This window comes from Oxyura jamaicensis, chromosome 1, assembly GCF_011077185.1.
Source record: "Oxyura jamaicensis isolate SHBP4307 breed ruddy duck chromosome 1, BPBGC_Ojam_1.0, whole genome shotgun sequence".
NCBI lineage: Eukaryota > Metazoa > Chordata > Aves > Anseriformes > Anatidae > Oxyura > Oxyura jamaicensis.
The window spans coordinates 35,500,468-35,523,539 of record NC_048893.1 but is presented as its reverse complement, the minus strand read 5'-3'; the positions used below and the strand labels follow the sequence as shown (position 1 = coordinate 35,523,539).

Here is a 23,072-nt window from a genome sequence, read left to right as displayed (position 1 = left end):
GCCCAGTGTATTAAACTTACTAATTATACTGCAATAAATTGGAAACTTTATGACAGATGTAGTCAGAATACATCTAGAGCAGCAAATGCAGGGGGTGTGTTTTAAACACTGAAAACTGCCTGTGGAAAACGTGCATGGGCAATAAGCAAATGATAATAGGCAAAGGAACATGTTCAAGAAGCTGCCTGCAAGGCCAGAAATGCAAGTCCAGGATGAGCTGGAATTGGGAAATTCTCTTCATTAAGAGGCAACCTACGTGGCTTCTGCTTCTTTTCACTGGTCACTGTTCCACCAAACCCCCTCAGCTCGCCCAAATGATTCTGCTTAATTCTAATATTCCTATTAGCCCTCATGTGGTGAGCTTTGGGTCCAGGAGAAAAGAGAGTTGTCTGGGATTTGTCTCAAGTCCATTAAAATTTGGAATTCTCTCCTCTGTCCCCAGAACAGCGCATCCCATCAGTGAATGCTTGGGTCTTGCCTATCGCACACTGACCTCTTCAGGTCTTTGCTGTAACAGCCTAGTGAGTGAAGTTTGCCACTTGTATCAGAACCGCTTGCTTCCCGAGGCTGTTATCAAACCTTACATCACTTTCAATCCAATCATATCTCCCCGATGCTGAAAGAAAAGTCAATCAAAAAAAAAAAAAAATCCGTACTTTGGTAATCTGATCCAGCGAGAAAATGTTCATGAATCGTGCAAAAGCTACTGTTAGCGAGATGGTGATCAGCTCAACTCATACAGCAAAGCCTTCCCCAAAGTTCTGGGGAGCCTAGAAAAAAGGGCAAAGTAGGCTAAAATGTTATTTAGTTATGGGGTGATAAAGAGCCAGGTACAAGGCAAGGCAGGGCAGCCATAGGTACAATCCTGTATTTTGGAGTCTCCACCCATTTTGGCACCTGCTGCTCAGTTGGCGCCTCCAATCACAGGGATCAGGCAAGGTGACTTCAAACCACATTTATGAACCTCAAGGGAAAAAAATAAATAAATTGCATTCCAATTGACTTGGGGAGTCAGCATAAGAACAGCAAGCTGAATTTTACTCTTTCTTGCTAGTTCCAGTTGGCTGTCCCTATAAGAACAACGAATCGGTTTTGCAGCAAAATTCAAGAGGATTTATTCTCTAACACGTGTTCCCAAAGAGGCTGATCTCTTGCTGAGTCCCAGATCACCATGGGACATACAGACCGTGAGCTACATCCTTTAACATCATCACGTTAAGAAGCCAAACACGGAAGCAGAAAGCTGTTTGCACAGCCTGAGAAACAGTCACATTTGTACACCTCCTGTCTTTCCTTGCCAAAACTGAGAACGTTTTAAGACTGGGACACCAGAGCCCTTTGCAGAGCCCTCTTCGCCAGGTCAGCCTGGCTGCAAGTCCCATCCTCACAGGCATTCACCGCCACAGCTGCCTGGTTGTCGTTAGTGCTGTTTGGTGCCTTCATTTTGATTTTAGCACTGGTTGATGGCTTCATTTTGATTTGGGGTAGCTGACTGTTGCGGTTACATGTTGTACCATTTAGCTTTCCCCTGGAAGTTGACCTGCAGGTGAGCTAAGCCTAAAAACAGCAAACCTTAAGCCTGGCAGAACAAAAATGACCTGAGAAGCGCAGGTACCCCGTGAGGTGAGCAGCTACCCCGTGTGATACAGCACCTCTCGTAGCTCCCCCAGAATCGAAAGGGACGGGGTGGGGGTCACATGGGGAGACCCGGCCGTTCTCAGAGCAGCTCCTGGCACCTCATCGCCGTACCCTGCTGACAGGAGCCCCTCGGGGAGGGCTGTCCCTGCTGTCCCGTACCTTTGAGCCGCAGGTAGCCGCCCTGGCTCGGCGGCCGCTGCCGCTGCAGCTCCCGCAGGACCCCGGCGCGGGCGCTGCCCGCCTCGGCGGCGCTGTAGAGCTCGGTGAGCAGCCCGCTGACCAGCGACGAGGTGCGGCTGGAGCGGCCGCTGCGGGGACCCTCCTCATCCTCCTCGTCTTCCTCCTCGTCCTCCTCCTCGAGCTGGCTGTCGGCGCTGCTGCCGGGCCCCCCTCGCAGGCCGCGCTCCGGGGCCTCCATCTTGTGGCGGCCACTCGGCAGCGCCGGGTTCCGGTGGGCGGGCGCGGCCATGGCGGGCGGGCGGTGCCGGGCTACGTGACCCGCCCCCCGCTCCGCCGCTCATCTGCCGGGGGCGGGCCGGGGCCGCGCGGTGCTCCCCGGGGCTCGGCAGCCTCAGCTCCGCTGCCCTCAGCTCCCTCCGCGCCCCGCTGCCGCCATGTCCCCTCCTGCTGCTCCTTCTCCCGCAGCGGCGGCCCGGGGGCTGGTGCTGGCCGCGCTGCTGGTGCTGAGCCCGGCGCCGAGCCCCGCGCAGGCGGCGCGGAGGCCTAACGTGGTGCTCGTCCTCACCGACGACCAGGACGTCTTCCTGGGCGGCATGGTGAGCCCGGCACGGGGGGGGCTGTGGGGTAAACCCTGAGGGGAACCGGGCTTCAGCCCCATAGGGCCGAAAATGTGGCGTCTCCCGGCGGGCTGGGGTCACCCGTGTGAGGTGTGGGGAAAACGGGCGCAGGGGGGCTCAGCCCTGTCGGTGTGTGGTGGCACCCGGCTGCGGCAGGCCTGCTGCCTCAGGGCGCCCTCCCCTCTCTTGCAGACCCCCCTGAAGAAGACCAACGCGCTCATCGCGCAGATGGGAGTCACCTTCGTGAACGCGGTGAGTGTCTGCGTTACCTCTCTGGGCCGCTCAGGTGTGGGTGTCTGTGCTTAAACCATAATTTTAGAGCCTGTTAACTTCTACGAATCTGCGTGTACACGGCTGGTTTCCTTAATGCCTAACAGCTCTTAAGTCTCAATATGTATATAGAGCATGGCTTTCAGCTGAGTCTTACAGGGGAAAATTTCACTTCCTAAAAGTACTCGGGCTAACTTCCTTAGCCAGTGAAGTAGAACTACCTAGTAAGCATTTCTATTATAACCTAAGAAGCTTTAAAAGAAGCTACTTAAAACTTCCAGCTTTCTGTGTGTTCATAACCTGCTTCAGTCATCTTATATTCTAATATATCACCGTGGCTGAAAACATAGCGAATCAACTGGTAAGCGGTGTTTGTGATACAGGGGGTGGAGGCCGTGTGCTGGAGAAACAAAAAACTGGTTTCACGTGCAGTGTTTCACTAGTGAAAATACTTGGGGTGTAATTCTTTGCCTCCAAAAAGGAGAATATCTTGTGCAGTTTTAAAGCCATTGAGCTTCTTAGTCAACCTATTGTCTGATGTTTCAAACCTGTAAATTTTAAGGAAAAAAATATTCTACAATATTAATCTTGTATCTCTTCATCCTGCTTTTTTTCACAGTATGTTCCCAGTGCACTTTGCTGTCCCAGTCGCGCTAGCATTTTAACAGGAAAATACCCTCATAATCATCACGTTGTCAATAACACTCTGGAAGGAAACTGTAGCAGCAAATCATGGCAGAAGATTCAAGAACCATATACCTTCCCAGCCCTCCTCAAATCTATGTGTGGTTATCAAACGTTCTTCGCTGGAAAGTATTTGAATGAGGTATTATGTGCTTATGTTTCTATTGTTTGCACGTGTTTCTGAAATATTCTGTTGTTTTATGTTTGTCGTGAATTGTGTATTCCCCAAATATTTAAAATGGTTTTATTCAGATAAACAATTCTCTCTACTGCAATGGGGTACATAAGATGCAAAGTTCAAATCTGGAACTTAATTAAAGTCAGATTCTTAGTTCCCTGAATGTTTTTAAAAGGTGATTGTGAAAGGATCCAAAGATTCTTTTCAGTGTGTTCAGATGTGTTAATTGCTAGAGATGATTCATTTTATGACTGTAGGAAATAGATGACTGGCATGTAGTATCTATGAAGAATGTCATCAGGCCAGCACCATAGGTGTTAGAACATTGTTACTTAAAGAAAAAAAAAAATAGGTCTATCTCGCTGTTCATGATGTCTCTCCTCGAATCAGGACTACTTTCTTTTTAGCAGTGAATGTGTTATTTTAAATAAAAGCTTAAATAAAAGTTCACTGAAGTAAACTCACTGGGAGAGTAGGTATTAGTGGAGCTCTCTGCAGAGGTTACTCTGCACTTTATTGTTAAATTAATTGTGTGTGTGTGTGCACTTATATTTTTCCCTGCTTTCAGCCAAGCCGTGGTTCACAGTAGTTTATGGTGAGGTTTAAAATTCATTGCTGACAGTCTAAGATGAGGTGTGGTTCTTGTGTGATGGAGTTGTATTTGGAGCTAGATGACTTAAAGTTCTTAACAGTATTATTTTCCTTGCATCTCTTGGTGGAAAATGGTGGTACAATAGAATAATGGAACGTGAATATTCATTGCCAGGCACAAGTCTGTCTCTACTGAAGCTACTGATGTGAGTAGAGGAAGGAAGGCTTTTATTTGGCATCCTTTGAGCATCCCTTGACTCAGCAGAATCTCCTATCCCTGCAGTAAGGGGAGCCATGTAGATGGCAGAGGACAGCACTGAGAAGACACGTTGTGTTGCTCTGAGGCATCCTCTGTTTTGAATTTGGCACTGGTTCAGCTGTTGCTTTCCTTTTTGCTGGCTTCAGGGCTGGTTGTTGTAGATTATTTGGCACTAAGATGACAGCAGCTAGCACTGCTTTAAGTTCACACCAATTCTTCAGGCAGGATGATGGAAGCTGTTGGTTTGTGTGAAGTTATCTTTAATCTCTTCTGAACTGCCAGCACAAAACCCAAGACTGTCTTGTTGCATGTTTTGATCATATCTTACTATGTGATGATTTATCATGTGTTCTGTAGTATTTCTACATACGTTCATGCGCAGAGTAGAAGAGGGAATAAAATTTTAATTTTATTGGTGAGTCCCTAATAGGTTAATTACTTTAACCCTGATCTCTTTAACAGGCTGTACGTACACTCTTATGTATGAGTAGATGTATTTCTTATGAAGTTGGGGTTTCTGACTAATGTTGGATAAAGCACATGAATATGAAATGTAACTTCTAGCTTTTATTCATGATAATAGAAACTGAGTCATGGTCTGTCTTTTTTCAGTATGGAGCAGAGGATGCAGGGGGAGTTGGCCATGTCCCTCCTGGATGGAGTTTTTGGTATGCTTTGGTATGTGACTTGTTTTTAATATACTCAATTTTGGTATGCTTTGGAATTCAATTCATGTTCTAACTTTGCTGGTCGTGAAATAGCAGTCAGAGCATGTAACAACTTAACGTAAATCTTACATTGGTTGATTTCTCTACTTCATGTCAGTCCGTTGGCTTTCACAAGGGTTGCTCCTACTCAGATGCCTGGGGAAAAAACCCAACTTGTAAAGCCAAAGCAGTGTAAGATAACACTGCAATACGTGCTGTTGTTGGTGACCAGTTTTGAGAATTCTTGGTCTGTCCTTGTGACAAATGCTTGCAACACATTCAATGAATGCTTTTGGGGAGTTTTTGATTATTTTGAGTAATCAATGTACACGTTGCTTTGTATAAAAATGCACATAACTTTTCTTTTTCATAGGAGAAAAATTCCAAGTACTACAACTATACTCTTTCAGTAAATGGCAAAGCACGAAAGCATGGTGAGAACTACAGCGTAGATTATCTGACAGATGTACTGGTAAGAAACTTCACAACATCTGTGTCACAAAAGCTACTTATGACCAGATAATGTCTCACCTTGGGGGTTTGAGGAGGGCTGGGGGTGGCAGTTCATTAGTTCATAAATACTGCACGGTTGTGCTGTCATTGTCATAGGCAGACATTAACCAGCAAAACAAGATTCACACAAGATTGTGTGAATTTTAAAATGACACATTTGTGCACATGAGGTGTGAAAAGGAAATTGGTTTCAACTGTCCATTTGCTACCAGTAACCTCAGTGTGAGGTTACTACTGACTGCTGTGGTACGTGAGGAGCGTGATGGATACAAGCCATGTCTTAAATTACTTCATAGAAGGATGTATTTCATTATAGTACTCAACTTCTATAAGAGATTAATTGCAGCAAAATTTCAGTAGGAAATGAAGCATGTAAAAGTAACTGCGTGCTGTTCTGTTTGGTAGTAATTACAGTGTGTCAATGTCTTGTCATCCTTAACTACATCAAACAGATAAGTTAGGCGTATCAAAAGCTAATTAATGCACCATGGAGTGTGAGGGCAACCTGTGCCAAAATGTGTTGCTGACCAGGGAAGTCTTTAGCATTTTATCCTCTGGAGACAAAATAATTAAGGAAGTCAACAAGGATATAAGATACCTAAAGGAAAGTTGTAAGAGTTTTAGTTCTCTTGAGGCCCTGTTTAGCAAGTACCTTGGATCCTGTGTGGGTTTTTCTGTTGCCCTCACCCCCTTACCTCCCTCCAAGAGAGTCTTAAGTTAGTGTTCTGTTACAGTATGTTATTTGGCATTCCTGAGAGCTTGCATGCTCAGGAAAACTCTTCCCTGAAAAGTCTCCTGAAGCAGTAAGTTTGTGGTCTTCTGTTGAGACTCCGAAGTTCATTGCCAGTTTTTTAACCTAGACAGCTGCTTACTAGGGATGGAAATGATTGATGCTTCTTAGGGTGTGTAACAGCTGTCTGATTAAACTTAGATTTACAGTGGCTAAAGCTAGATTGGAATTGATAAGCCAGAAGAGAGTTAACTGTTCTGTTACTGGCGTTATATCAGTCTTATTGATCCTTCAGTAGCTCATAGGCATTTCAACCAACAGACTGCTGCATAAACTTCTTAGTTGTGGTGGGTTGCCTGTTGATACAGCAGTATATGATGATTTTCAGTGTGCTGCATTCTAACTTCTGCCTGTAGTTATCAAATATGTATTCATCATTTCAAATTAGCGTTTCAGTTTAGTTCGCTACCTGGGTGTTGCACACCACTCCTCTGCTGCCAGATGTGTGGCAATAGAGACCACCAGGAAAAAGCTTACGTAGCTTATGCGAAGTTCTTGTGTTGCTTGATGGCATGAGCAATCCCTTGTCCTAAGGACATCCAGGTGATGAGGTCTAGTATTAAGAATCTGGATTTGTCTACTGCAGTTTAAGCTCCTAACTAGCTCAGACTAGTTCTGAGTTTGCCTCTGTCATACCAGTTCCTGAAATTCACACAGTTCTTATCCTCCCTTAAGAGGGGAGGTCCTTGAAGTCCAGTCCCTGGTGCTTAGCTCTGGAAGTTAGGAGGAAGGAAGAGGAGGTTGTGTTAGTACGGAATTCCTAGTGTTTCCTTTATTCTAGAGGATGAGAAAAAAATCTCAGGGATATGCTAATCAGACCGGAAAAGAAAATGTTGCAAGAACTGAATAGTGGAGAACTCACCAGCAAGTAATATCTTTGAAGCCTTCCCCTGGCCAATCTTTAAAATTAAAGCCAAAATGAAACTCACAATCTCCTCGAAGTAGCTACTTGAAGTTGGACAGACTGAAGTGAAAATGAAAGTACAGTGACTTGGCATGAGTGGTTGGATCTGGCACTGTTTTTAATCTTACAGCTTGTGGTTTCACCAGCACAGATGTGGCACCCCTTAGAAAGCAGGAGCTGACTGCATCGTGAGCGTACACTATAAACAGTGGAGCAAAATAACTTTTTCAGAACTTCTGCTACTTCGTAAGAAAACTGAATCTGACAGACTGTGATCTGTCAGGCATGAGATGGCATTTTGAGAGCCTCAAAGACTCAGGCTATATTAAAGTTGCAATTTTACTCAGTGACAGGAGGGTTCAAGTGGATTTTGTTGAGATGTGGAATAGGTGCAGTAGCATGAGAAGCTGGAGTTGTTCTCTGCATCCTTTTGAGCTTTCCAGGCCTAAATAATGTAAAGGTTGAAAGCAGAATGCTGTTCAGAGATGTGGGACAAAGAATTTAACACTTGATTTTATTTTATTGGGAGCTGCTATTTTGGACGTTTGTAGATGGGCAAGTAATAAGCTTCTGAAGTGGCTTAAATGTTCCTGGTACTTCCAAGCTCTAAATGTTTTGCATGCCTAGTCTGGGTTTTTTGAGTGCATTTTACTTTTGGAGTAAATGAACTTATATTCTTCAACAAAACTGTTGACAGGCCAACATGTCATTGGACTTCCTGGAGTACAAATCTAATTTTGAACCTTTCTTCATGATGATCTCAACCCCAGCACCACACTCGCCTTGGACAGCTGCGCCACAGTACAAAAACAGCTTTCAGAACGTCAGTGCGCCAAGAAACAGCAACTTCAACATTCACGGAAAGGTAAGCTACCCTGCAAGGATCTGCATAGGCTGTTCCACTAGTTCGTGAGTGCAGGAGACAGTGACCCTCACTTGCATGTTACGTTTAAGTGGAAGAATAGGCCGATGCAATGACTACTGGTTGTTTAGGTATCTTAATCACCCCTTATGTGTAAGGAATGTCTGTTGTGACTTAGGTTTTTGCATACCGATATCTTATAAATAAAAAAAAAAAGTTAGTGGCAAAAATAAAGTAGTTTATTAAAATAATGATTGATAAATGGGAGAAAAAGTTAATTCCTTGTCCAGTTTCCAGATTGTCCTGAAGCACTTTGTGTTCCTTCATTGCTCTTCAACATGTTCAGGAGAACACATAGGTGGTGTGCTACACAGAGGCTCAGAGGAAAAATGAGAACACTGTCTTTTGCTCATGTGGGTGGGGTGGTCCTTTGCTTGAGCTCATAGCAAAGCTGCTCCAACTTGAAAAGCTTATCAGAGGTGCCAGAAGGCTTTGTGAGCTGCAGGGCCCAGGGTCATAAAGGACTTGGAGAATTTGGCTTTTGTTCGTTGAAATAACTTGTAACCAGAATTGTTCAGCCTAGCGTTACAAACTCGGACGCATTTGTGACAGGCCAGTACCTTCCACTGCTGGGAAACTTAGCCATGTATGGTCTAGCTTAGACTAATCTGCTGCTTTTGCTTCCGTTTATTGGTAGAGTAAGCCACAAACAGTTAATCAGGTGAGATATTTAATATGTGGGGTTTTGTATTTTTCTGGTCCAATTAGTCTCAAATGCAGACCTCACTGCACTTCACTGTTTAACTTAGGTCAAGATTTCACTTGGAAAATACACTTAAAGGGCAGAAAACACTTCACAGGCAGGAGAAGTGGAAACTGTGAGAAACAGCAGTGTGAGCACCAAGGCCATTGAAGAAGGGGGGGAGGAGGAGGTGCTGCTCCAACTCCAGAGCAGAGGTTCCCCTGCAGCTTGTGGAGAGGCCTGTGGTGGAGGAGGGAAAAGCATGAGGGAGCAGTAGAGATATGCTGTTAGGGACTGACTGCAGCCACCCATTCCTCATCTGCTGGGGGAAGGGCAGGGGAGATCAGGAACATAGGTGGGTAGGAGGAAAAGGGCAGAGGGGAAGGCAGTGGATGAATTTGTCTTTTTTTGTTGATGATTGGACTTGAAGTCTCTTTTCCATTAAAAAGTATCCATAACTTTGTCTTAAGCTGTGTTCCTGTAATAACTGAGTGCTTTCAAAGGTGTGAGCTAGAAATAACTTGACCAGTGAAGTCAGCACCTAGCCAAAAAATACAGCCTGGGAGGTCGCTTATGTGAAGCAAAGGCAAAAGCTCTGCATGTGCTTACATAATACAAAGCAAAATGACAGACTGATTTAATGTTTGGTAGTTAATATCCGTGGGTGCAGTGATCTTGCTAGGTTTCACAATAGGAATGGACTGGCACTGCCTATCTTCCAAGGCATAAAACAGCTACAGTCATTAGCAGTGTGCATTTCTTCAGGTGGTCATGTCATAATCGTCAAGCCTAGCTCTTTTTTGAGCTTTGCTCTTTTCTGGGGCAAGTGCAATTCCTGCCATAGCAATAATCGTACACTTTGGCTCAGACCCTCAAGTTGCTGATGTTGTAATGTTTGCTAGGCAATCTCATATTGTGTAGTTTTGCATTTACAGCCTTGATACCTAAATCAACGTTGCCTAGCTTCTTTGTGTAGTATGTGGGCAAGAGGTACTAAAAGGAGCGGCATAGGTGCAATCTCTGCATAAAGAGTAGGATTTGAGTTCTCATCACGCTGGCCAGTGATGTGTACTCTGCTTTCTGCTTACGATCCTCAGCAGTGAACTATACCAAGTGGTAGGTAGCTGTCTGGTTTTCCAGGCAAGGCTGTTGATGCTCCAGGTGAGTGGTCTAAGAAAGCTGCTCAGAGAGAAGCTGACTGAGATGTGTGTCAGGTATTTCTCTTGCACAGATTTTTTTCCCTGCAAGCTGGAGCACAGCTGTGTCCAGATTCTGCTGGCAAGACAGGTTGTTCTGTCTCAAGGTCTTGTAAACTTTCTTTTAGAATGAGACGTAGGGAGGCAGCAGGACAGGTGGACAGCTTTATACATAATCTGGTGAAAGAAACTCAACAGGGAAACAAATTTGAGGGCAGTGCATCAGTATGAAGTTTATTGAAATTCACAAATGTGTTAAGGTGCTCTGTGAAGTTTCTGAAACTTAAAAGAGAAAGGTAGGAATATCAGAATACTCCAGACAAGAGGGATTTGTTATTTCACAGCAAGAGAAACGAAGCACAGTTGTACCTTGGGGAGGACCTTTCCCAAGTCCACCTCCTGAGGAAAGTGTCCGCACAGGTGACGTTGCTGGATCCTTCATTTCTTGAAGAACTTGTGCTGAGCTGGGGATGGGGGTTGTGATGTCTGTCCTTATTTTTGCACTCCTGACCAACACACAAGGCCTAGGTGTTTGGCCTTGATGATGCCATCAGTTTTCTTACTGAGATGGATGTAGCATCTGTCCAGAGAATTGCTTTACAAATGCCACAAGCAAGAGCTGATACAACTGAATTAAAATAAACTGGGCGTGATAGTAGTTCTCCATGCCAAAAATCTTTTCTTCTGCAAAACACAGAATAGGGAAACTGCAGAAGATGACTCACTTCATTGTGAGTCCTTAAAGCCTTCTGAACCCTTTCAGTCATTCACTTGTGACAGGAGGGAAATTGCATAACTAGAGGCTCTGGAGAGGAGTGACCAGCTAAATATAGGCTCAGGCTGGAGATGAGGAGTGGATCATGTCTGACTTAGTAAACAAAAAAGTGTAAAGTTGCATTGACATGACTTTCTCCTTTATTCTGCTCCCCATTAATGCTAACCTTCAGCTTGCTCACAACAGCCCTTCCCAGGTATTTATACAGTGCCTGACCCAGTTCAGACTGGTGCTTCAGGATGTGCAGCTATAACTTTTCATATTAAGAGTTTGATCGTCTCTTACTTGGGGAAGGGGAGGGATGAGGAGCGAAGATAAAGGGCTGTTTCTCAAACTTGGGGATGAAAAATCTAGAGGAAAAAAAATCAATAACCCTTCAGTAAAAGAAACACTCTCAAATAAAAAAATCCAACTAAACTTGATTATTTTTTTTTTCCTCAGTAGTCTCTAGCCCTGAGTTCTTAGGCTACTGAGAATCCGATAGTGGCAGATCTTTGTATCTATCACCTGCCTGTAAATTAGGTAGTCATAATTGCAGGCATTTCTTCCCACTTCTCAACTTAGGCTAGGATGCTACTAAGTATCAGTCCCCAAAGAACCTTACTTTGACAACCATCTTCATTTTTATAATGATGCACAATCCTTCAAACATTTTTCCTATCAGATCTGTATCAGGCTTCTTCCTGAATTTTGGTAGCTATTGAAACTTTGGTTGGGAGAGCCTTCCCCAGCAATTTGCATGAATTCTTTCCTGGACTGCTTTGCAAATATTCACAGCTATTTTTTTTGTCCAAGGACCAAGCACAATGGAACTGTAACATGTTCTCTCTTGCAACTTAGGCCTTACGTAAGCCAAGAGGAAAAACTAGAGTCAGGTCACTTTGATAGTATCGCCTAGCTATTTCACAGGAATCACACAGATGTATTGCCCTAAACAAGATTTATTTTGTAATCAGCCTAACAAAGGTTTAAGGGCTGACAAAAACCTTTTCCTGTTCTTCTCTTCTACCCTGATCTTCCTTTAGAACAAGCACTGGTTAATTCGACAAGCAAAGACTCCAATGACTAACTCTTCAATACAGTTCCTTGATGATGCTTATAGAAAGAGGTATGATTTTTTTGTTGTTGTTGCTTAAATTTTCTGCTCAAAACCTGTCTCTTTTTATTTCTTTTTTTTTTTTAAAGGGTTGTAATAAGTCTGACTTTAGACGTTGAGTTAGCTGTAATAGTTCTCTGGCATTTGTCTCAACACATCTGACTTTGAGTTTACTTTTTGCAAAGAAAACTGTAATTGACTTTGGAGATATTTTTCTCCTAAATCATAGCAAGACATCATGCTCGGTGTCTGCACTGCTTTTCTTTTAGTGCACAATACATTTTCCAAAGTCATAATAAAAAAAGACATAATTCTCTACTTTGGAAGCACTTGAATTCCAGATTCTTCCATGACGTACATGAAATACCAATTTATCAGCCAGCTAATCTCATTAATGTTGGCTTTGTCTGTTTCTTAGTCCCATCTTTTCAGACAGGAACATCTGTAATAATTCTGACTGTCGAAGGCAAGTGCTTGATTCCCTTTTTATAAGGGGTTAGGGAAAGTGGGGAGGGAATGTGAAGATACAGCTTGTTCTCTTTCTATAAAGAAAGGTGTATTTGTTTACACTGTAGGTTTCTGAAAGAAATGTTAGCTTTAATTTAAAAGTTAAACTTAATTTTGAGCAGTTATCAGGCATTAGCTTGTTGCTTTGGAGGTGGAAGACCAGGCTTTTTTTTTTTTTTAGGCTCTTGCTTTATAAAAATGTGAAGGCAAAATTATGCAGCAATCTTAAATTAAGCCTGGAGACAACAGGATCTAGTAATTAAATAACTCCAGTTAATTCAGCATAATACTAGTCTGAGAAGTCTTACTGTTGACCTACTGGAAGTGATCTCAATGACAGACACCATGACAAAAGAAGGAATAACCTGTGACTGTTCAAGGCTTTTAAATATCCTGAAAGAACGGACCGTGATACTATGTAATACAAAATAACTGATGTGCTTTCCAGGCAGAAAGGATCTGTTATAGAAAATGAAATTCTTGAAAGACTTTGTATTTTAGTATTAAAAATTAGATATAAAGAACTAATAAGAAATGACCTTGTAGGAGATAACTCTGACTCTTTGTTACTGTGTTGCTTCAAAGTTGGTCCTGGCTGTCTCCAGATAAGATAAGAAGTAATCATCATTTTGACGTCTTTCTCAGACACTACCAAATAAAATCAACAAGAACTGCAGACAAACAGTCCATTTCTATCTTAAGTTGCAGCCTCAAAAAGTACAGAATAGTAATCTGTGAAGTTTGTTTTCAGAATTTGCAAATAAACTGCTTACAGTGCATACACTACTAACTTAGAGGAACATGAATGCCCTACCAGTCAGAATTATTCTAATTTTTTCATTTTTGCATGAATTGCTTTGTTTCTGTATAGGTGGCAAACTCTGTTGTCAGTAGATGACCTGGTAGAGAAACTAGTGAAGAAATTGGAATTCCACGGAGAACTGGATAACACATACATATTCTACACATCAGACAACGGCTTCCATACTGGTAAGGTTTTCATTGCTTACTGAACATTTGTAGAAGATCCAGAAATCACACACATGTCACTCTTGTGGCCACTCCAGAAAACGGGAACAGCAGCTGTGGAAAACTGTAGACATGAGAAGTACTGATATAAATTGCAAAACATTGAATAGTTGCACTGTGGAGTGTTCGGGGATATTTCTTGTTTTGTTTGGGCATTTGTGTTTTGTTGGTTTTCAGCGTTACTGTCTACCACTAAAATTAGATAGAAATGGAGGAAGGATCTTTGTAGAGTTGACCAATATCTGTCTCAAAGGCCTATTTCTACGTCAAGTTGCACAGCTGAGTATGTGGTATCTAAACTGTTAATCCTTGAGATAATGTCTTACAAGAACTGTCAGCTTCAAAATATCCTCCACTTTGTTAATGTAGTTTATGTTCATCTCTCCTGACTTAAAATTGGTTGCTGGAAATTGAGTAACACAAGACTCTAAATATAAAACAAGAACCTATTTAACTTTCTCCCTCTTCTAACGTATAGGCCAGTTTTCTTTGCCAATAGACAAACGGCAGCTGTATGAGTTTGATATCAAAGTTCCATTGCTAGTTCGAGGACCAGGGATAAAACCAAATCAGACAAACAAGGTAGGTAAGAAATGAAGACACAATACTGCTTTACTTCTGTTGTTTCACAGTTACCTACTTGATAAAATTTAGAAATTATTGCCTACGTGGGGTGGTAGAAAATGAAAAGACTTTATTTAAAAAAAAAAAAGCTGTATGACCTTACTTGAATCAGTAAAGTTAAGTAATTGCAGGCTGCAGAAATAAATTAGGTGTGGAGATCACTTTCTGAAGACCCTAGCATTGCTTGTGAATGTTATGTTCTGTAAGACAATGAAGATGAAATTAAGTACTCGTGATTTAGATACACCTAAACACTAAAATACACAAGTCTCGTTATTTTATCTGTTAGGTTCTGTTCTTCTGAACTAACAGTTTTCCTCACCCTGCAGATGCTTGTTGCAAATATTGATTTGGGTCCCACTATTCTGGACATTGCAGGCTATGACTTGAATAAGACCCAGATGGATGGAATGTCGCTATTGCCGCTGTTGGTAAGTAGATGGGCAGGGTTTGTAACCAGTAATTGTTGTAGGGGTTATTCAAAGTGCATACCGTTCCCTTCAACGGACTGGGTGGACTTGTAGTTCATATTCTTCACTTGTTTACTTTTACAGATTGTTCATAGCTTGTGGGGAGGGAGAGGGAGGTGTTGGTATCCTGTTTAAATGCAGGTATATTTTGATAAGCACTACAGCTTTGTGGTTGTTTTGTAACCAAAACTTGTCATCCTTTGGCTAGTCCTGCCATACATAAAGAACTCCCTATTATGGAGGCTGTATGTTATTTCCAGTTTGCACCATCCCTTGCCTTTTCCTTAGGATTTCTCAGTATAGACGTAAGAGAAAAGCAGGCTGTTTTTACCAACATCTTTGGTTTGCCTCAGTTTTCAGCAGAAGTAGTGGTTCCCCCTAAAACTCTGCAACAATGCAGGTGGTTTCATAAAGTAAACCTGACCTTTCCACTAAGTGAGCAGATGCCTACTTAAATAAAGCTGCTTGTAGTTGATCCTTTTAGTTTTAATCAAATTTAGTCTATAAATTGAAGACAGCTTACTTGAAATGTGGGAGATCATCTAGATTTAAAACAGTGCTTTGCTGTTAAAACCTTGTATCCTAACCTTAAGCTGTTCATTAGATGAAAGCAGATAAAAGGTATCTAGTTTAAACTCAGACAAGCAAAAATGTGAAACTCATTGTTTCACTGCATATGTCTGTGATGGTGCTGTACATTAACCTTACAATTCTTTCCCCCACTCTATCTTTTAAAATGCATCTACAAATAGAGCAGCTTAAAACTTAGTTGCTTCTTAAAGCTGTTTATCTTTTACATGAAGGCTATCTTTTTCCATCTGTTGTGGTCATTGATACAAATCAAAGAGAGAGAGGAACAGCCTTGTTACAGGGAGCTTGTCTGTAATACAGTAATTTCTAGCCCTGTGGCTAATGTTTTGTATTGCTGCATGATTGATTCCTTATAACTTGACGATGGTACTTTAGTACCGTTTTTATAAAGATTTAGAGTTCTTTGATTGGATCCTTGTCTTCTAGCTACCCAAGGCATTCTAACCTAAGACCTAATATTATTTTAAGACTGACTCAAACTAGGGACCATGACTCAAACTGCCTTTTAAGCAATGAATAGAATTCATTTTCCAAGGCATGGAACGTTTCTACTCTTTCACAGTTCAATGAATATTAAGTCATGTTAACCTCTTGTCTTAGAGAGGAGACAAAAATGTGACATGGAGATCAGACTTCTTGGTGGAGTACCAAGGAGAAGGATATAACGGCAGTGATCCTACCTGTCCCGGCCTAGGACCTGGTGTCACAGTAAGTAGGACAAGATTTGTTAATGCTAGAAAATAGCAACTGACTTAAAGCTATGATTGTTCTGTGGGCTAACCTGGTTCTAGAAGAAAGCTTCCCGTGTCTTAGTAAGTAGGGGCTAGCTCTGTAGGTGCTGTGCAGCATTTAAGAATCAGGGAGACATCCATCCACACGGAACTGATGTGTCCACATGACCATACAGAACAGTTGCCCTTTTAGTGGAAATCTATGGGGCCTGTGGGCTGAAGAAATATCCAGAAAGGAGTGGACTAGACAAAATGGCTGGCAGTGACATCTTCCTTCTACAGTTCCAGTGGCCTTGTCAAACAATACAATCTTACAGCTTTTTGAGTCACTACCTGCTTTCTGAATCAGTTTCCTTTAAGGAAAGCATCCCTTTTGTGTTGTATTGTTTAGTAGTGCATTTTATGCTACACTGTTTAGTATGGATATGCAAGCTTCCCAGACAAAATGCATTTAATCATGGTGATTTCGTTAACAACACTTTCTCAAGAAGAGCTGACCTTTGCTTAACATCCCCAATGGATACCTGTGTGCTAGACTAAAATCCAGGTGTTCATTAATTAACTGTATATGGCTTGAGCTGGTATAGACTCCAGGGAAAGGATTGCTAGTTCATCTTTATTTTTCCCTGTTCTCAAGTATTTGTGAACTGCTTACTTCACAGCACTGCTTCCCAGACTGCGTCTGTGAAGACTCCTATAACAACACGTATGCTTGTGTAAGGACGATGTCAACTTCCTGGGATCTGCAGTACTGTGAGTTTGATGACCGGGAGGTGAGTCTCTGGCAGACCTTAGCTGTTCACAGCTGTGCGAGTGATTGCCCACAGTCCTGTCTGCTCTCAACATTTGCATAAAGTAATCTGAAAAGCAGATTAGCACTGCTTGCAGGACAAGCAGTAAAGTATTTAACTACTGACGAGAATGTTTGAACAAAACTTTGTGGTGAGATGGGGAGGCAGGTGGGAGGGCAGCACGGGAATAGCCTATCACTTTTGCTTCCTAGCATTACTTAACAGCCTATGGGGGAGCTGCTTTGAGGCTGGATTCAGTTCCCATTTTTGCCCTAATTCCGTGTGACAGATTGCTGTGTGCAGCATTTTCTGTTGCATTGTACTCTGCTGTTCCTATGTTCAACTGCAACTCTTTTTCCTTGAACAGAAGCCTTAGGCTAATTATTTCTTCTGTTGCTCACTTGTTTGCCTGTTATGGCCAAAAGTCTGTTACAACTCTGAGAAAAGTCTCTGCTGTTAGCTTAAGTTGTGTGGTTGTATGGGATGTAGTTGTCTGTTCAGAAACTGCTCACATCTCACTTGTGGAGCACCAGCTGTGTGTGCAAAAGCTGGTGAGTCTCAGGGCTGATTGTTACTTGTGGCCACTTACAAACAGTTGTTCTAGAGAGCATGCTGAGTTTGAAGTAAGTGTTAGGGTTACAAATTCAATAAGCTGCCTTGTCAGCAGATGTGCAGTAAATCAGGTATTCCCAATTACCATGCTGCCACACAAATATCTGGTAATCTGCAATAAACAACGTAAAGCAGGACAGTCAATCCCACAAGGTGTTTTTGTTGTTGTTGTTGTTGTTTTTTTTTTTTCAGGGAGACAGCACAAAAAGACTATAGGAAATAAAGATAGCAGATTCTGCATTTTATCGGTGGCTGAATTTCTGGGTCACTCAGCTTACCTGGGTCAGCTAAATTAAGGCTAACACTACTGGAAAGATGCAGCGATGTAGTGTTTGAGACCTTGCAGTGAACCTTATAAGAAAGCTTGCAGCCAAAGTCTGTCCTGATGCATCTTATCTAAGTTAGACACAACTGAGTCAGTGTTAATTGTTATCATCTGCAATCGCAACTCCTACTGCAGCACAGACAAAACCCCAGCTGAATTTTTTGAGATATGTTTGACTACTGTTTGTCCCACAGACTAGTTTAGAGATTTAATGTACCAAGAAACAAACATGCCCCAAAATTGTCTAGACAAATGAAGTTCTCAAAGCATGTATACACGCAAAAGCTTTCTTTTATTAAGGTTATAGCATATTTATGTTCAGCATGTTTTGTACATGTAGTTAAGATGTGTCTGAGTTTTGACAGCTGGAAGTACATGATGAGCATACAGTGGTGATATGATTGTTGTCAAATTGTATTTTGAGATCAATTAATGAAAAAAACAGCCACCTTCTCCTTGGCCTTTTCCTCTGGAGTTGCAGGCTTAAGACAGGGTCATTTAGGTGTTAAAAAGACCTATACTGTAGTAGATGGTTTTGCACCCACCTAAAATAGTCTTTTTTTAAAAAAAAAAAAAAAACTCCACTATAACAAAACTAGCTTTATATACACACTGTTCTGTCTTTGGCTATTTAGCCACCAGGCTACAGATAGCTGCTATATAACAAAATACCATTTGAGGTTATTGGGGAAGAACACTTCATTACAGTAATATAAGGTGATTAATGTTAATTAGCATGTAGGACTTAATACAGTGTGGGAACTTTCTTGTATTCAACAGGTGTTTGTGGAAGTATATAACTTGACTGCAGATCCACACCAGATCAACAACATTGCTAAAACAATTGATCAAGAAATTCTAGAGAAGATGAACTATCGATTAATGATGCTGCAGTCCTGTTCAGGAGCAACTTGCCGTACACCTGGAGTCTTTGATCCTGGGTAAACACTGCGTCAACTCATAATACTTTTAAGTATAACAATGTACTTAAAATATATTTATGAAATTCTTCATAGAATGTTATTTACGATGAGAGAGAGTATCACCAACATACATGCTTTTGTTTAATAGAAATGGCTTCTTGATGCTTATTTCTTAAAATCTCAACTTCTATTTTAATTAACCTACAAAATATAACTTTATGGTATTCTATTATAATCTTGTCAGCCATTGACTTAGCATAGCTGTAAGCTTACAGCCCTTCTGGGTAGTCAGACACAAGTGACTTCAGACTTGCCTGCAAGCAATGAAAAGCTCTGCATATTTCCATAGGCAGGAATTTTCCAAATACTTGCTTTGATTATTCCTGGAGGTGCTGTTAGCAAAAAATATTTTACTGCAGGACCTAAGCTATATGTATTAGACAGCTGTGCTAAGTAATTTTTGCTGCTTATGTCAAAACTCAGTCAGTACTCATTTGGACTGAAGCTTTCCTAAGCGCTATTTAAAATGTTTTTACAGTTGTGCCACAAACCTGTAATTTGAGGCAGCAAATACATCTCAAGGATGCCTACTGTTATACATATCAATAATGCTGTTGGTATGTTGTAGCTCGTATTTATTTCTCTAGAGATTATCAACTCCTTAACTGCTTGTTGTTATAATTCAGCATACGATAGGAACAATCTCTCTACCTATTAGATATCAGGAAAGGAACTATTCATGTAGCATTATATTGGACCTATTTTAGAGATCAGCTATTTCTAGAAATGGCTGTTACTGTAGACGAAGTGCAACTCAACACTGTTCCTTTCTACAGGTACAGGTTTGACCCACGGCTGATGTTCAGCAATCATGGTGTTCGGGCTCGGAGGTTTTCTGCGCAGTCCTTATGAAGCATTTAAGAGCCTCTTGCAATCAGCTCCCACTGACCAGTTTTTCCAGTGATTGCAGCAGGTCTGTCTCAAACTCTTGCTGATCGCAGCTGGAAGACTTCTGATGGGCTATTGAAAACCCATTCGGAAGAAAAACCCTCGTCTTTAGCTGGTTGCCTTGTGCAATATGTATATTTTACAGCTGAACTGTAACTCTAAATCATTACACACAGCTAACCTGTCTTGCTCAGATATTTGATTACCACCTTTGTCTTTTAAGTACCTTTTCATATCACAGGCACAGAGGTGAATCTATGGCCTATGAACCTGAACAGTTTATTTTGTTCTAAAAGTCAATAAATGCATATTTGAATTGGGTTAGATAGGCAGGAGCTATTGCACAGTAATGCTCACCTATATTCAGTGTCACTTTCCTGAAGGCTATGTTTAATGATAGGTTTCCTGTGTTGAGCTCAAAGCTGTTAATGGCAATAGCAACCTAGCCTAAAATAGCATAGGGAAGGCATTAGTCAAAACTGTAGGGTCTGACTAGCAAGTGTCTCTTGCAGACTAAAATCAGTACACAAAATATCCTCTTTCAATAAGACCACTTTAAATGAGACCAATGGATTTTGTAGATCTGCTTTGGTAGCTTGCAAACAAGAATGTAATTTCAGCCTCCTAGTTTGAAATGCTGGAATGGGTTAATATGTACTACTGAAAAAACTTAGGGTTTAATATAGGCTTCCTAGTGCGTTAATCAAAACAGAGACTAACAAGTATTCAAGTAAGTGTGCCTGTGTTTTGAGCTGTTAAATCTATTTCAGTACATGGAGAGAAGTAATACTAATACTCAGAACAGGGCACCATAGTAGAGTTGATCTGTCTCTAACCTCCAAATGTCTTGAATTGTCTAACGAAGTCATTAGATTCTTGAAGGTAAATTATTTTGAGAGAAAACTAAAATCACTGTTCACTAGAAGTTAAGGTAAGAGGGCTATTTTAGGCAGTTTAAGTTCTTTGTAGAGAGCTGCTTTTTGGTTGAGACATAACTACACAATCTGCAGTAAGTGGCCTTCACATCAAAGGAGTGCACAGTAGACATCTAACTGTAGTGTGTTATCATTTGGTTTCCCTTTGGAAGGGTGGTGTTGACTTTTCAACCTTCTGATTAGGCTAATCTGAAATGCAGCTGGCACTTGTACCCAAACTTGAGTATCTTTCTGAACCTTGAAAAACACCTGAACTTCAGTTAGTATAGAACTTTTGTATAGAGTCATTAGTAAAACACCTTCTAGAAACAGTGTATATTTTGAAACACAAGTTCATGTTGCTTGTGTGCAAATCAACTGTATTATCAGGCAAGGTGGTCTTTCCCTTGTCAAACAAACTGGTGCAAGTCTAGTTTTTAGCCAGCTATTTTAGGTCTTCTAAAAGAAAGCATGGTGTTTTCAGTTTCTGTCACACAAAACCTTTTACCATGGGGGGAAAAAGATGGTCAGGCAACAAGTATGACAGTATCAGGACTGTGGAGATACATAACCTGATACAGATCCACACACTGGATAAAAACAATGCTACAGTAAAATCATATGAGCTTTCCTTGCTTTTGATTCTGAAGCACAGAAGTTGCCTTTCATGTAGTTTAGCTGCAAACTTCTGTGATGGTAAGGTTTCATTCAAGCTTTTAAAAGCTCTATTTAGAGCTTTTATTTCCAATTTAGCTCATTGTTTCAAATCTAGTATGACCAAATATTTGAAGAAAAATTGCTGGCAAGGTAGTTTCTCAGCTGAAGCATCTATGTTCAGATACTCTCAAACTGTTTGCATACTTTCAGATACTCAGGATGTTTTTTGCCTCCATTACAATTGTAGCTTTACTCTCTTCTTTGTTTCTCAAGCCTTAGTATTACCCATCAATTTGCTTCAGACTGTTTTGTCTTTAAAAACAAAACCAAAGTTTTTCATGCTCAAGTATTTTCTTGCACCGTGAACTAAACCTAAAGTTCATTTACATAGTGTTTTGCTCACATAATTCTAGCAAGTTAGACTTGGTCTTTGTTTAAACTTCATAAACTTTATATTGAGAGCTGCGTTGAGGCTGGTACAAAATACACTGTTTACGTTAAACCCTCAATAGCTCTATCAAATCTAGGAGATCGTATGTGAAGTTTATACTTCTGTTAAGTTTCAGTGCAAGTAATGATTTCATTATGATGCATCTAAATAGAAAAAAAAATTTCTTATGGGTACAAATACATAACTTACACTCACTTTTCTTAAAGCTTTCTTAAAGTGATCTAAAGCCATAGTAAGCAAATTTTTCCTTTTGAAGGTTTTACTTTTTGGCTAACAAATGACATGAAAGTGGACAGTAGAACTGACATAGACTATTCAGCATGTGTGATGAGACAAATTATTTACAGGCTTGTGCAGATAGTACAAGTGCTAATTTGGGTACGACTGTATCTGTAATTAGACTGAATAACTTACCTTCTGCACTCAGAACCACACTATACCTGAAATCTGTTGTAGGTAACGTATGTCATACTATAAACTCATTTTAGAATGAAATTAGTCCTTTCTTAACAAAAACCAAGAGAATTAGCTATTCAGGAAAATAACTTCACTTTATCTTGTGATAGAGGCTTAAGATCTGTTTAGCAAAGCCACATAATTGAAGGAAGAACAGGAACCAACATCTGCCTGGCTTCCGTTGCTTTTGGAGGAGTTTGTTGTGACTTGTCTGGTGTTTATTTCCAGGAGTTATTAATACTGAGTATTTTAACAGTCCTGAATGAACAGTATTAATTCTTATCCCTGACAATTATATATATATCATGAAGGAACTTTAAGTTGCAACCAGATCTAATTCCCAACCAAATGAGTTTAAAGTTAAATGGTCTTCCTTGATACTCAATTTCATATGCTATTTGTGGCTGTGTCTACCTTGTTACTGAAGGCATTTGTGTTAAATGAAGGGGCCTTATCGGAGCAGAGATCTGTTTAGGTAAAATGTGATTTATTTTGTATTTTTTGACATTATTATCAAAAGCAGAGCTGTGAACTTGAATGATCTGATGTGGTAAAGCAGATACTATGCAGGGAGAAATATAGTTAATAACTTTGACATTACCCTAAAACAAGAAACATTGTATATCATCACTTGAGCATAAATCAGTACAGCTAGTACATGTTTACCCAGCATAGGCTCAGTAACTTGGACTTCTGTTTGGGGAATAAAGCTGTAATGTGGACATGCATGAAGATACCCACAACAGGTGCAATACCTCTTCAAGCAATCAACTTAAGTTTGAGACTTATTATACATTTCCTCATAATCAAACAACTGTCAGTTTTGTTATGATTCAATTAAAGTGAATCTTATTTGTATTCCTTTTCTCTGTATGTGAGCATACTTCGCTGTAGCATGTTGTGAGCATACTTAGTTTCTGCTGTTTGAACGTTTGTTTAGAAAGTGCCCTTCCAGAGGACCCTGTTCACTGCTGCACTTTTGGGAAAAGAAAAAATAAACTGCCTATCAAACTTACCTTTGTTACTGATCTTCAATTAAAG

At 41.0% G+C, this 23,072-nt stretch overlaps 2 protein-coding genes across 3 annotated transcripts in view; one reads left to right on the top strand and one right to left on the bottom strand.

The window, feature by feature from the left end:
* TBC1D30 (TBC1 domain family member 30) overlaps positions 1–2,122 on the bottom strand; it is a 52,270-nt gene extending 50,148 nt beyond the window's left edge. The window contains exon 1 of one of the 2 annotated variants that reach the window (XM_035332885.1): positions 1,798–2,122. In XM_035332885.1, the coding sequence (XP_035188776.1) occupies positions 1,798–2,107 (310 nt within the window). In that variant the 5' untranslated portion in view covers positions 2,108–2,122. The remainder of the gene's footprint in view (positions 1–1,797) is intronic. The other variant, XM_035332893.1, reaches the window with a different exon arrangement.
* A 31-nt stretch (positions 2,123–2,153) lies between these two features.
* On the top strand, positions 2,154–23,045 carry GNS (glucosamine (N-acetyl)-6-sulfatase). The gene is made up of 14 exons (XM_035332920.1): positions 2,154–2,414; positions 2,628–2,687; positions 3,325–3,531; positions 5,030–5,095; positions 5,498–5,596; positions 8,029–8,196; positions 11,932–12,014; positions 13,381–13,499; positions 14,017–14,120; positions 14,492–14,593; positions 15,824–15,931; positions 16,617–16,727; positions 18,463–18,623; positions 19,442–23,045. Exons 1-14 carry the CDS (start codon positions 2,253–2,255, stop codon positions 19,515–19,517), a joined length of 1,626 nt encoding a protein of 541 aa, XP_035188811.1. The 5' UTR covers positions 2,154–2,252; the 3' UTR covers positions 19,518–23,045.
* The last annotated feature ends 27 nt before the right edge of the window (positions 23,046–23,072 follow it).